The sequence below is a fragment of the Lepus europaeus genome, chromosome 19 (genome assembly GCF_033115175.1).
Source record: "Lepus europaeus isolate LE1 chromosome 19, mLepTim1.pri, whole genome shotgun sequence".
NCBI classification, from domain to species: Eukaryota; Metazoa; Chordata; class Mammalia; order Lagomorpha; family Leporidae; genus Lepus; species Lepus europaeus.
Window position 1 is genome coordinate 37,877,146 of NC_084845.1, and position 14,240 is coordinate 37,891,385.

General features: G+C 64.2%; 1 protein-coding gene across 8 annotated transcripts in view; it reads left to right on the forward strand.

Annotated features, from left to right (window-relative positions):
- ADCY7 (adenylate cyclase 7) overlaps positions 1–14,240 on the forward strand; it is a 46,084-nt gene that overhangs the window by 19,177 nt on the left and 12,667 nt on the right. For 4 of the 8 annotated variants that reach the window (XM_062177320.1, XM_062177322.1, XM_062177325.1 and 1 more), the window contains exons 2-10: positions 5,110–5,516; positions 7,209–7,412; positions 8,056–8,217; positions 8,920–9,069; positions 9,297–9,445; positions 10,168–10,279; positions 11,905–12,032; positions 13,058–13,216; positions 13,386–13,518. In XM_062177320.1, the coding sequence (XP_062033304.1) occupies positions 5,346–5,516; positions 7,209–7,412; positions 8,056–8,217; positions 8,920–9,069; positions 9,297–9,445; positions 10,168–10,279; positions 11,905–12,032; positions 13,058–13,216; positions 13,386–13,518 (1,368 nt within the window). In that variant the 5' untranslated portion in view covers positions 5,110–5,345. Of the gene's footprint in view, positions 1–5,109; positions 5,517–7,208; positions 7,421–8,055; positions 8,218–8,919; positions 9,070–9,296; positions 9,446–10,167; positions 10,280–11,904; positions 12,033–13,057; positions 13,217–13,385; positions 13,519–14,240 lie in introns of those variants that run through there. The other 4 variants (XM_062177326.1, XM_062177324.1, XM_062177328.1 and 1 more) reach the window with 4 other exon arrangements.

Genomic DNA, 14,240 nt, shown 5'->3' on the forward strand with positions numbered 1-14,240 from the left:
AGAGCCGCTGGGTCTTGGACCCGAGCTGGTGCCCATAAAGGATGTGGTTAACAGCAGTTAACTGCAGGCATCGCAGGTCGCGGCTAACCCACGGCTGCATGGTGCTGGCTGGCCCTGGGAGCTTTCACCCTGCCTGGGGTTTGTCTTTTTTGAGTTTTTAATATGTTCTTTATTTACTTGAGAGGTAGAAAGAGAGAGAGAGTCAGGCAGACAGACAGACAGACAGCGCGAGTTCCCAGCTACTGGTTTACTCCCCCCAGATGATGCCTGCAACAAGCAGGCTGAGCCAGGAACTGGGACCTCAATGCAGGTCTTCCTGTGGGTGGCAGGGACCCGCCTACTTGAGCCATGGCCGCTGCCTCCCAGAGTTCGCATTAGCAGGGAGCTGGAGTCGGGAGCTGCTCTAGGGATCACACCCAGGCACTGAGATATGACGTGGGCTGGCTGCATCCCGAGGCCTTTCCTGCTAGGGTCAGTGCTGCCTGCCCTTGCCTGAGGCTCTGTCGGCTGACGTCAGGAGCTCCTGGGTGGGGGCTGTGATCCTGCAGGGCTTCCGCAGCCCCCGCTTGCTATTTGGGCTTCTTTGCCGCCTTCTCAGCTCCCTTGAGCAGCCAGAGGGTCCCGGAGTGCGAGGCCGGGGCAGCGGCATTGGTAAGGAGCCTGGGTCTCCCCTTGCCTGGCGTACCTGGAGGCCGTGTGCTGCGGGCACTTCCCGCCCCGCCCCCTTCACCCTTCCTCTCTGCCCCACAGCCTCCCTCCCTGCTCACCAGCTCGGGCTGGGGCCGTGTGCTGGCTTCCCTGCCCTGGCGTCTGGCTCAGCGCCGCCTTGCCCGGGCCGGCTACGGACACGGACACGGACACACGGCACGAAGGTTTGGTGAGGCAGTGTGCGCGGGCATTGGGGGTGTGCCTGGGAGAGAAGGCCCTGGGCAGGAGGTCAGTGCTGTGAGCAGAAGCCCAGCAAGGCCTGGGGACAGGGAGGGGACGAGGTGGGGGATGGGGCCTTGAATGCCTGCAAAAGGAGACAAGAATGTCGTGGTGCCCTGAGACATCCCGCAGCACCCTTCGGGCCGAGTGCTGGGCAGAGGGACTCTAGTGTTTAACGCAGCAGAGGGGCTCCTAGGACCACGTGCTGAGGGACGCCTTCGGCAGACAGAGCTCTCCCCGGGGCAACCCCACACACGTCCTGTCCCAGGAGTGGAGCCCCACTGTCTCGGGGCCAGACTGGGCATATGGGCGTTTGCCGCGTGGTTCCCTCTCCTCTCTGCAGGCCTGCCCGGCCCCCCTCGATGCTCCCAGCACCCCACTTCCGCTTTCTGAGGCCATGGGAGCCCCAGGGCCTGCCGGGGCTTGGCCAGAGGAAGCTGGGCTGGGGTTCTTGCCAGCACCGCATGCATGAGGAAGTGGTGCCTGTGTGCCCCTGTGAAAGCTGGGGGTGGCCTAGAGCTCACCCTCCCCGGGGACCAGCAGGGCCCCCGGGGAAGGCTGTCCTGAGGGCCCCTGAGGGCTCTAGCCTGAGCTGAACCATGGAGTCCTAGCCTCCTACTAACAGCAGCCTGCATGGCTCTTCAGCCTGGGCCCGGATGGTCAGGGCTTGGAGAGGAGCCACAGTTCTGTTCAGTCACAAGGAAAGGAGAAGAGGGTGTGTAGGGTATAGTTCAGAGGGCTTCCTGGGGGAGGTGGCCCTGCTGGATCTCCCTGGCCTGACCTTGCTCAGCAAGGGAGAGGGGAGGTCCCCAGTGGGGTCTGCTTGGCCTCCTGTCCCCCTGGCTGACGCTCTGGCCACGGTCTAGTGGCGGGGCAGGCTGGGGAGTGCGGGCATTTTGAAGTTCGAGGGACTTTGGACATGGGGATGTTGCAGAGCAGGACGCGGGGTGGTCCCCAGGTGGCCCGTGCTCAGCTCCCAGCTCTGATGTAGTAGCTGTGTGACCGGGACAAGTGACGGAAGCTCCCTGTGCCTCAGATGCCGCATCAGTGAACGGGGAGGAGCAGTCAGATCCACAGGGCAGAGGAAGTCACAGATCCGGGCACGCAGAAAGAGCCCGGGAGATTTTGCTTACGGCTGTATCACGAGCCCTGGGGCTGGGGACCGCTCAGAGCCACAAGGTGGCCTGGGTGTGGAGAAGTTGATTCCCCTGACGTCTATGTGCGCCTAGGTTCCCTAGACCCCTTCCAGAGGGAGAGGAGTCCCTGGAGGCCCACGGGTGGGGTGTGGGGAGCGCCCTGCTGCTCCCAGGCCCCTGCAGCCTGGGTCTTGTGCTTTCCTGCAGGGGGCCCAGGCCACGGGGAGAGCAGTTAGCTGGGGGGGATAGGGATGTCCCCTCCCTGGCCCAGCTCCTTCACAGAAGGTCCTAGCCAGGGCAGGAAGTGTCTACAGAGCCCACTCGCAGCTCTCTGGGGAGTGGGACCCCTCCCCCGGCTCTGGACCCACGGGGCCGAGGCATCCCCTGGATCAGGATGCCTGATGTCCACCTTGGGACTGGTGCTTGCAAGTGACAAACTCATACTGGCTTCAGGGAGTGACTGTCCCGTGTGATTGGAATACCGGGTGTTTGCTTGAGCTTCAGGTGCACTGGCTCCAGGCTTGGGCTGTTGTGACGACAGCCTCTGTCTCCCTCCAGTTCTCCATGTCGGCTTCCTGTTCAGGTGGGCTGTCTCCTTGTTGCAGCTCGGGTGTGTGCCGGCAGCTCTGGGCCACGGACAAAATAGCACCTCTTTCTTTTCCTAGGTCAGCAAAAGTCTCAAGAGGATTCTCACTGGGGTGGTTTTGGTCATGGGGCTTCTTGGCCATATCTGGGTTGTGTGGCCCCTGAGCCAGGGGACTAAGCATGGTGGGGGTCGGGGGGGGGTGTTACTCAGCAGAAGCAAGAAGCACCCTGCCCCAGCTGGGCCTTGGTGGGGGCCTCTCTCTCAGGGGCTGTGTCTCCAGGGTAGACGGGAGGTGTGAATGCCAGGGAGGGACCCAGCGGGTCACTGTGTCTCCAGGTGAAGGGGCAGATTCCCGCTTTTGGTGGGAAGTGTGGACAGGACTAGAGGGGTGGGGGGTGGGGCGGGAGGCAGGGCTTGGCTCCATACAAGGGTTAGGGTGGAGGGGATGCTTTGCAAGGTAACGGGCTCCCCGTCACTGGGTTTTGCAAGCGGAGGCCTCAGGGTCATTGGCTGGGGACGAGGCATCCAGGGCTTCCGAAGGCCCCTCCTGGTTGCCTGCAGGGTCAGTGACTGGGCCCTGGGCCTGGCCCCCTTTCCCCCGGGGCGGGGGTGGCTCCCAGGTGGGAGGGGCCTGGTGGTGGCTCCCAGGGCCACCTCTCCAGGAGTGATCAGTAAAACCTTTCCTCCCAGCCCCCCGCCTTGCCGCACACTGCATGGCTTGTTCAGGAGCTGGCCAAGGTCCTTGGATGGGCCGCGGTCCCTGCGCCCAGGGCTGTCCATTGTCCACCTCCTTTCCCGCTGGCTGTTGCCTGGGAAGTGGCCTAATTAGATCCCTGAGAGCCGTGTTTACCAGGCCTGGGTTCCCACGGGCCCTCGGGAACCTCTCCATGCCGGGGAGGGCAGGGTGGCATCTGGGCGCAGAGAGTGGCCTGGGCTCAGTGTGTGTGCCTGGCCCTGTGTGCAGGCTCCCATGTCGGGGCCACAGAGGGTGCCCGGGGCGTGGAGCAGCTGTGGGGCATCGTCCCAGGCTTTGCGGTTAAGCAGCACAGGTGTTTGGCAGCAGGGCAGAGGGGCGGGCATTTGCTATTGGTATGCTTGTGTCATCTGTGCCGGCCCCAAGGGTGTCAGAGGGAAGCCTGGGCTGCGGGTTTGAATCCCAGCCGGCTCCTGCCATGTGATCTTTGCCCCTCTGGGCTCAGTTCCGCGACCCTAAACTGGGTGGGCAGCTCCCTCCGCCTTTGCAGGCTCTGAAGACGAGCAGGGGGATGTGTGTACCGATGCGTGGTGGGACAGGAGTCGCTGCTGTCCTTACTGCAAAGCACTGCTTTTCAAATAGTTTTGAGGCTGGCACCGTGGCGTGGTGGGTGAAGCTGCTGTCTCTGGCGCTGGCATCCCTTGTGGCTGCCGGTTTGGGTCCTGGCTGCTCCACTTCTGATCCAGCTCTCTGCTGGTGCACCTGGAAGGGCAGTGGAAGATGGCCCAGGTGCTTGGGCCCCTGCTGCCCACGTGGAGACCAGGAAGAGGCTTCTGGCTTCACCTGGCACAGCCCTGGCCATTGCAGCCATTTGGGGAGTGAACCAGCGGATGGGAGATTCTCTGTCTCTCGCTCTCTCTCTCTCTCTGTCACTCTGCCTTTCAAAATAAGTAAATAAATCTTTTTTTTAATAAATATTTTAAATTTTTAAAAAAAGTTTTTAAAAAAGTTTTCTTTTAAAAAAAGATTTTTTAGAGATTTATTTTATTATTTGAAAGCAGAGTGACAGAGAGGAGGGGCGAGACAGAATCTTCCATCCGCTGGTTTCACTCCCCAAATGGCCACAATGGCCAGGGCTGTGCCAGGCTAAAGCCAGGAGTCTGGACTTCCATCTGGGTCTCCCACGTGGGTGCAGGGGCCCAAGCACTTGGGCCATCTTCTGCTGCCTTCCCAGGTGCATTAGCAGGGAGCTGGATCAGAACTGGAGCAGCTGGGACTTGAACCAAGCACTCCTTAGGGGACGTGGCATCCCCTGCGGTGGCTTACCCTGCTGGGCCACAGCGCTGGCCTGCTACTGTGAGGAAACCACGCAGGCGTTGAACTTTGAACAGAACCGAGGCTTGGTTTTTGGCTTGTGGCCCTGGAGGTTCTCAGTCTAAGATCAGAGGCCCCATTGGCTGGGCCTCTGGTGGTGGTGGTCTTGCTGGCACAGTCCTGCAGTGGCACTCAGCGTCACATGGCAAGACTGGAGTGTGTGTGTCTGGGTCTCCCGCAGAGCCACCAGGATCCGACGGTGGGGCCCCCCAATGATGTAATTCCAAGTAATCACCCCCAAGGACCCCACCTCTAAGCACCAAAGCTGGGTTATGTTCCTGCCCCCTCGGTACTGAACTCCCAGTGTTCCAGGGAAAAACAGTCAAACCCTGGCGGCTGGCAGCTGCACGTGCTCGGCACATTGCAAACCGGGGTCTGCTTTGTCTTTGCAGCGCTGAGGCCTCACGGGCCTGCTCAGCCCAGCCGGGCGCACCGGACAACACCAGCGGCCCAGTGAGCAGAGGCAACCCACATCGCCCATGGAGCTGCAGGCCGCAGAGGCCCCCGCCCGGCCCCACTCGCCAGCCCCGGTGAGGCCAGAGGCCTAGGCCCGGGCCCACGGAGGAGGGTGGGGGCCGCCAGATGCCCCCCAGGCCGAGGCTGGTCCTGAGGGTGCCCAGGGCCAAGGATGCCGGCCAAGGGGCGCTACTTCCTCAATGAGGGCGAGGAGGGCCCGGACCAGGCGGCACTCTATGAGAAGTACCGGCTCACCAGCCAGCACGGGCCGCTGCTGCTCACCCTGCTGGTGGCCGCCACGGCTGCCTGCGGTGCCCTCATCGCCATCGCCTTCAGCCACGGGGTGAGTCCCTGCGCCACGGGCACAGCTGTGTACGGGGGAGGCTGGGGCCAGCCGTGGTGTCTCTCCGCACCTGGAGCACTTGTGGGCTGGCCAGAGATGGGAGTTGCCTTTGGATTTTCAATGCTGAAGTCTGGGGGTGGATGTAGATGACTTTGGCCAAAAACTTCCCCTCGCTTTTCTCCACGAAGAAGCTGAATTTTCCCAAAGACCTGATCAGGGACGCCCTGTGTACCCCACTTCCCCCGGGTCCCCTGGCAGGGCAGGTGTCTGTGGGCCTCAGAAGTCTTCTGTATGACTGTTGGAAAGGCAGAGAGACAGACAGATCCCGTGTTGAGTGGCTCACTCTCCAAATGCTCACCATAACCAGGACTGGACCAGTCCAAAGCCAGGAGCTGGGAGCTCCATCCATATCTCCCACTCGGTGGCAAAGGCCAGAAAGTTGAGGCTGTCATGGCTGGCTCCTGGGGGACTGTGCCGCCAGGAAGCTGGGAGAGGGAGCGGAGTTGAGACTCAAACCCAGGCTCTGCCGTATAGGAAGAGGGCATCCCAAGTGTTGTCATAGCTGCTGTGCGAGACATCTGCCCCTCAGAATCCTTCTTAACCCGGCCCTGAGCTGATGGCATCTCTGACCTGGGCGCTTGCCCTGCTACAGCCGCTGTGTGGGTGCAGCCATCAGATGCTTGCCCTGGGACTAGCACAGCCACAGAGCTGCATGGTTCACTTTCCTTTTAAACTTAGCTCGTTTTTATTTGAAAGGCAGAATGGCAGAGAGGGAAGGAGGGAGGGAGGGAGGGAGGGAGGGGGATCTTCCGTTTGCTGGCCCATCCCCCAAATGCCTGTGGCAGTGGGACTGGGCCAGGTTCCAGCCAGGAGCCTGGAACTTCATCCGGTCCCCACGTGGGTGGCAGGGCCCCGAGTACTTGGGCCAGCCCCTGCTGCCTCCCAGGGTGTGCTTAGGCAGGGTGCTGGGATAGCGGCAGAGGCAGCACGGTGACCCAGCACTGAGAGGGGATGCGGGTGCCCCAGCTGCAGCTTAAGCACTGCACCAATGCCCAGCCCCTCATTTTCTTTCTAATTAATGTCGAGAGTTCTCGAAGAAAACCTCGGAGACCACAGGGTGCTGCTATGTGTAGGGTGGCTGGTTTCCCAGTGGGAGCTCTGTCAGTGCTGCTTGGATCTGTGTGTGTGTGTGCAAACCACGGGACACCGGAGCTTGGGGTGAACAGGGGCACAGGGGCACGCAGAGCCTCCCTGGGCCTCGCCAGCTGTGCAAGTCCTGGCCGATGCCGCCGCTCCCCTCCCGGGCACACTGCTGCGTCCTCGCTCCAGCTCCCTGCTGGGGGGCGTGGGTGCCTTTTCTCCTCAGTGCCCGCCCACACCCAGTGGTGTCCTCTGCTGCCAGTGGCTTTCCATGGCTTTGCCCGTGAGGGAACCGGGCAGCCTGTTCCCAGAGCGTCAAGGGGGCCTGGAGGGGGGCTGGGGCTGGGATGTGGGGATGCCGAGGCCCCTAAGGTGGCCCCTCCCCCCCGGAGATGGAGGTGAGGCGAGGGCCTGGAGGTAAGAGGGAAGCCAGTGTTTGATGTGGAAGTCGTCCGTATTGTAGAGGGTGGACCAACGTAGGCGGGCTTTCTGGAGGAGGTGGTGCCCTGCCGGGGACCACAGAGGCATTTCTGTGCCTGTCTGTCCCCCCAGGACCCCTCTCAGCACCAGGCTGTGCTGGCCACGGCGTTCCTGGCGCTCGCCGTGTTTGTGGCTGTCTACGTGCTGGTGTATGTTGAGTGCCTTGTCCGGCACTGGCTCAGGGCGGTGGCGCTGCTCACCTGGGCCTGCCTGCTGACACTGGGCTACGTGCTGGTCTTCGACTCGTGGACGAAGCAGGCCTGTTCGTGGGAGCAGGTAACAAGGTGGGGGATCCTGGCGTGCCTGGGGGCTGCGGCCAGCCGCTCCGCCTTGGGCATCAGGTCCCTGTAGCAGGGGCTGTGGCTCTGGGTCCTGGGGTGGGCTCTGTGCTGACGGGGCTGCGGTAGACCTGCTGTTCCCAGGTGAGGGCGGAGCTGGCCACAGCAGCCCATACTGTTCAACCTCCAGGTTCCCCCAACCCCAGCCAGGGGGAAGTGGGAGAGAGAGAGAGAGAGAGAGAGAGAACCCTTTCTGCACAAGCTCGTGCCCCAGGCCTGAGTGACGCTGGCCTGGCCCGCGGTGGTCCCCTCTGAGCCGGGCACCTGGGCCGTGTGACCACTCCTGTGGCGGGGGTGGGGTGAGGAAGGCTGCGGGTTGGGGGTGGGGCACTGCTCTCAGGAGGGTGGCTGCAGAGCAGGTGGGGCGAGCAGCTAGGAGCTCCAGCAGTGGACGGAGCCTCCCCTGCTGCCGCCCTGCCCGGTGCTCTGCTGGTTAACCACGATCCTGCGGACGGAGCCCCCTTGTTCTGCTGCTTGTCTTTTGCTGTATTCAGCGCAGCATGCATGAGAGGTGTGGGGGCCGCGGGGAGGACCGAGGTCCCGCCCCTCCGTCAGCTCAGGCTCCCGGGCCCTGTCCCCAGGTGCCCTTCTTCTTGTTCATCATCTTTGTGGTGTACACGCTGCTGCCCTTCAGCATGCAGGGAGCCGTGGCCGTGGGGGTCGTCTCCACTGCCTCCCACCTGCTGGTGATCGGTGCCGTGATGGGGGTCTTCACCGCGCCCAGCGCCCAGGTGTGGCTACAGGTGAGGGGCGGTTCTCGGGCATGGGGGGGCAGGGCCAGGCTGAGGCCTGCTCTCTGGGGAGGGGCATGTGTTTGGGCTGAGAGGCCTGTGAGAGTGAGCTCAGAGCTGTTGGCTCGCACAGGGCCCCAAGGCCAGGCTTTCTCTGCTGCTTGGAAGTTGCCCCCCGCCCCCTCCCAGACAGATGGGGGCCCTGTCCTGCCCATCTTGTCTTTGCTGGCTCCCGGTCCCCCTGCAGGCACAGCCCTTCCCTCCCAGGCCAGCGCCCTGTGTCGGGGGACAACCTGGCCTGAGGTCCTGCTTTGTCCCTGGGAGCCCCATCCTGGCAGGGCAGGGCTGTATTCCGGACCCCCTGTCTGTGTTGAGTGGGCACTCAGAGGTGTGTTCCTCCTCCAGGCCCAAGGGTCCCTTCCAGGGCAGGGCTACTCTTCCAGGCGGCCAGGCAGTGGCAGTGCCTTCCGGGACTGCCCTGTGCACACCCCTCAGGCCCTGGGCTCTGTGTGAGGGGCCGCCTCACTCCCCTGCTCACTGGCCGGGGCAGGTGCCTGGCAGGTGCAGCAAGGGCCGGTGGAGGCTCCTGAGAAGACTGGCCCCTGGCTGCGCCTCGGTTTCCAGGCCTGAGTGGGTTGGGTCAGGGGATGATGGGCGGGGGGCGTCGCCAGTCCCCACCGCAGGAATGCTGAGCCCCCACCCTGGCGCCCACAGCTGCTGGCCAATGCCGCCATCTTCCTGTGCGGCAACTTCACGGGTGCCTTCCACAAGCACCAGCTGCAGGACGCCTCCCGCGACCTCTTCACCTACACGGTCAAGTGCATCCAGATCCGCCGGAAGCTGCGCATCGAGAAGCGTCAGCAGGTGAGGACCCGGCCCCGCCCAGGCCCCCACCCCAGACACCTGCCTAGCAGGGTGCGTGTGCATGTGTGTGTGTGTGTGCGCCTGCGTGGGTGCGTGCATGTCTCTTGTGCACACAGGGCCAGACCCTGGGCTGCTGGGGCCGCGGGAGGCTGTGTGGCCAGGGAGATGGGGGCGTGGTGGGCAGAGCAGGAAGCGCGCTGAGCCCGCCACTCCGCTGCCCGCGCCAGGAGAACTTACTGCTGTCCGTGCTGCCGGCGCACATCTCCATGGGCATGAAGCTGGCCATCATCGAGCGGCTCAAGGAGCACGGGGACCGCCGCTACCTGCCCGACAACAACTTCCACAGCCTCTACGTCAAGCGACACCGGAACGTCAGGTGGGCACCCGCCGTGGGTCCCTCTCCAGGCCTCAGTGTCCCCAGGGGTCGTAGGGTCAGATCAGGGTTAAGTGAGGACTCAGCCGGGTGTAGCTCTGTTGAGGGAAGCAGCCTTGCAGATGGCCTTCAAGGGGCACGGGCCCCCCGAAAAGAGGTGGAGCCCCCAGGCCTGACACCTGTCCTTGGGCTGCCGGCTCTCCCCGGAGCCCTCCAGCCCCAGTTCAGTGTCCGTGTGGGCGCTGCCAGCTCCCGGGGCCTCCGTCTAGGTGGCCGGCCTCCTGCCTGGGCTGCGGACCGGTCCAGGGGCTCACGGACTTGGGATCAGCTTCGAACCACAGCCCTTGGCTTCCCAGCCCGTCTCGGCCTCCCCGGGCCTTCGTTTGCTCGTGCGGAGCCTGGGACCGTGTGCGAGGGTTGAGCAGGTCCCCGAGCCTGTGCTGAAGGGGGAATCCAGGTACAGGAGAGGAGGCAGCAGCTCTGAGCTGCCCATGGGAGCCCGTCATGGTCCACAGTGGTGGGGCAGGGGCGGGGGGACGGTCTTGGGGCCCCCAAAGGGCGTGGGAGTTTTGCTCCATTTTGCTTTATTGTGGAGTCTCTGGAGCTTTAATTTGCCATTAGGGCTGGAAGCATCTGTGCTGACCCAGACTGGGGCCCCGGTGCTCCTGCTCCCGGGCCATCCCAGCCCTGGCTCTGACGGCCCCCTCCCCCGGCCCCGCCCCCAGCATCCTCTACGCGGACATCGTGGGCTTCACGCGCCTGGCCAGCGACTGCTCCCCCAAGGAGCTGGTGGTGGTGCTCAACGAACTTTTCGGCAAGTTTGACCAGATCGCCAAGGTGAGCCCCGCCCGACTGCGCCCTGGGGGGTGCTGAGACCCGTGGCTGGACGGCAGTGTCCCGGCAGCAAACACTCGTGGGCAGCCACGATCCTGTCTCCGCAGAGTGAGACCCGGCCTCGCCCACAGGCTGCTGTGCACGGGCTCCCAGGGGCCTCGTGTGCATGTTAACATTTGGAAAACCTAAACAGGAGACCGGAGCAGGAAAGGGACCGGTGTTGGGGGGGAGGGCAGTGTGCACAGAACGGCAGCTCCGGGTGTGCATGGAACTGAGTGTGAGGGGCCTGTGCCCAAGGTTGGATGTGCAAGGATGGGGGAGCTGAGAGGCAGAGCGGGCCTTGTCCCCAGGACGCTGAAGAGTGTGGCAGGTCCCCGGCAGGGAGGGGTGTCTGGCAGGGTGGTTACTTTACCGATGGTCCCTGCTGAGGGCTGCCCCTTGAGTTTATGTAGGGCCTCCGGCTCACCCTCAAGTTGCTCACTTGAGGTGCTGGGTGCTAGGGAGCACCTAGGCCAGCCTCGGGTGGCCAGGGCAGGCTTCCTGGAGGTGGTGGCTGCTAAGCAGAGGCCGAAGTGTAGGTGTGAAGGCAGTGGCTGAGCCACGTGAAAAGCTGCCCGGTGCCCGCATCCCGTGAGCATGTGTAGTGTTTCACCCAGGTGCAGAGGATTAGAGGCCCAGGGCTCCAGGAGGGGCGAGTCTGGCCCCACGCTGGGAAGTCTTCATGATCAGAGCTGCTCGGGCCTAGGGTGGACTCCCCATTACAGGGGATGAGCTCCCCACCGCAGGAGGCAACCAAATTGCTGAAGGGCAGTGCTGGCCGGGGCGCTCTGGAGAGCTGCCCCACCTTGGACGTTGGGGACCGAGCGACTCAGAGGGCTTGTCTAGCCTGGAGCCTTCTTCTAGGAGCTGTGTGACTTAGCCACCAAGTGGGGCCCCCCAGAGATTGGGCTGTATGAGGCGGGGGTCTGGGTCCCGGGCCACATCTGGCCTCCCCCTGCCATGAAGCCTGAGGACCTGCCCTTGCCCTCTCTCCCGGCAGGCCCAGGAGGCTTGGCCTCATTGCACAGGTGGGAAAAGAGAGGCCGTTGTAGGTGCCAGCTTCCCAGATCTGGGCGGAGACAGGTGGGGCTGGTCCCTCCTCCCCATGGGCAGGACCTCCCCTCTCAGAGGTATCCCTGTAGCCCAGAGACCTGTCATTTGTGGAGAAGAGCTGCCTGGGGGGTGTGGTCTCCCCCGAATCCGTGGTGGCTGGGGTTGGGGGCAGCACTGTGGCTGCGCTGGTGTCCAGGCTCCCTCGGGGCCCCTGTCTGCGACAGCACCATCCTGTGTGCCGTGGTTGCATGGAGTTTTGTTTGCCTCTCTGTCCTAATGCCTGGCCCAGGGCCAGGTACTCAAGACACTCAAACACAAATTGAAAGAAGGTCTCCCTCCCCAGAGGCCCCAGGGCACCCTCGCTTTCAGCCCTGTTGCGTGGCTCCCAGGTCCCCGTCCTTTCGCCAGGCACCGCAGGAGACAGCCCCGAGCAGCCAAGAGCCCCGCTCACCTGTGGGGGGGGGGGGTTGGCTGTGGGTGTGAGTGACCCCAGCCCTGCACTGACCCCGCTGGCCTCCCCTCCCCACCCCTGGCAGGCCAACGAGTGCATGCGGATCAAGATCCTGGGTGACTGCTACTACTGCGTGTCGGGCTTGCCCGTGTCCCTGCCCACCCACGCCCGGAACTGTGTGAAGATGGGGCTGGACATGTGCGAGGCCATTAAGTAGGTGCAGGGCAGGCCTGGCCCTGGGTGGTGGGGCCATGCACTGCTCCCATCTTGTGGATGAGAACACTGAGGCTGGGGTGCGGAAGTGGCTTGCCCAGGCACTCAGCCTGCTGGAGGAGTCCTCTCTGGTCCGCCTGTGACTCCGAGCCCCAGCTGTGTGCCGGGTGGCGTGGGGATGGGCTGTGGGCTCTGTTCCTTCCGAGGACTGAGGGTTTTGGGACAGACAGCAGGAGGACCTGCAGACTCGGGTCCCATCCGAGCCTGTGAGGATGCTGGAGTCAAGACTGACCCCAGGCGCAGGGAGACGCCAGCCCCCTGGGGCTCCTTCCATGGGGGAGGAACTCGTGTGGGTGTGTTCACAGGTGGAAGGCAGTGGCTACACTGACCAGTGTCTGGGGTGGAATAGGGCGTGGCTGCTATGCCTGAAGCTGCCCCTCCCGGGGTAAATCCAAGCCCCACACCTCCCCAAGGTGACGGAGGCCAGGGGACCAGGTCCTCACTTGTCTCTGTCCCGCCTGGGTGGCCTCGGGCAGCTCCGTGCCTGATGGCACAAGGACATGCTACAGGTCCTCTCTGGCCTCCCTGGCGTTGGCCCCGGCTGGCTTGCTTCGCCCTTGCCCTGCTGGTAGACACATGGGGCCGACCACTTCCTCGTCCCTCGCCCACTTGTCTGAGGGACTCAGAGGCCCTGCCTCTGTTTGGGGGGGGGGGGCCCTGCATTCTAGGAGGCTCTAACTTGGGGTTCTTAGGGTTGGCCCCTATGTTCCTTGTGCACGTGGGACTTTGGGGGTTGCCTGGGCCCTATGACCTCAGCAGCTGGGCTGCGGGGCAGGGACCCCCGGAGATGGAGTTAAACAGTGGGGATCCTCTCCCCTCCTTCCTGCCCTGCCCAAGTGCTCTGGGGTGGCCGCATCTGCGTGTACACCCCCGGGGGAGCGGGGTGCTCAGCCCCTTCCAAGGAGGCGTTTGGTTGGGCAGCCTGCTCCTCAGCTGGCTGGGGTGACTGGACCGCTGTGCCCCAGGCAGGTGCGGGAGGCCACGGGCGTGGACATCAGCATGCGTGTGGGCATACACTCGGGGAATGTGCTGTGCGGCGTCATCGGGCTGCGCAAGTGGCAGTACGACGTGTGGTCCCACGACGTGTCGCTGGCCAACAGGATGGAGGCGGCTGGAGTCCCCGGGTGAGCCCTCAGCTGGGCACAGGGGCGATCGGGGCCCATTGGGGGGCTCAGGGGAACTGGGTCAGTCACTGAGTCTGGACCTGCTTGGCACCCCTGGGTGGGCACTGGCCCTCTTGGGAGCGCCCCCCCCCCACTCCCCTCCCGCCTTCCTGACTCAGGTCTCCCGCAGCCGGGTGCACATCACAGAGGCGACGCTGAGCCACCTGGACAAGGCGTACGAGGTGGAGGACGGGCACGGGCAGCAGCGCGACCCCTACCTGAAGGAGATGAACATCCGCACCTACCTGGTCATTGACCCCCGGGTACGCAGGCTCAGATGCAGCGCCCCAGGGGTCCCTGTGGAAGGCTGGTGGTTTCCCCTTCCAGGTGGGCGGGAGGTGGGGAAGGGGTGAGCGTGAGCATCCTGGCACCTGTCCCAGGCACCAGGTAGCCTGCGCTACGCAGTGGGAGTGACAGGTGGAGCGTCCTGACCTGGGGGCTTGTTCCCCCCGGGCTCACTCATCACCCCACTCCTCTTGGCCTGTGATAGAAAGGAGACTCCACGGGGCCTGGGCTGATGGACGGCTCTGCCACGGGGCTGGGAGGCTGTTCTGGGCTCCAGGGCCAGGTGGGGTCTGCCGGGTGGGGGCGGGGTGGGCGGTGCGCCCTGGCCCGACCGCTGCTCGCCCTGCGCCTGCACAGACTGCAGACAGCCGGCGGGTGAATCAGCCTTGGGGCTGGCCCAAGAATGTGGGCCGCGGCAGCCCCGGCCAGCTCTCCCAGCCCGACCGCCAGGCTTCCAGGGCGCCGGGGTGGGGGCAGCCCCGAGCCCCTGCAGTGTCTGCTTTCCTCCCACGGCCTCCTGCAGACCCTGCCCCGGCTCCCAGGGCCCATCCCCTCTCCCTGCCGACTGCACCATCCACGCCGAGCTGGCATCTGGGAAAACCCGCCTGGGTTCCCCACTGTGCTAGAATAAGATGCACCCCTCCTCCTGCACCCCTCCTCTGGGCCCTGCCCGCCCCTCCAGCCGCTGTCCCACTCCCCT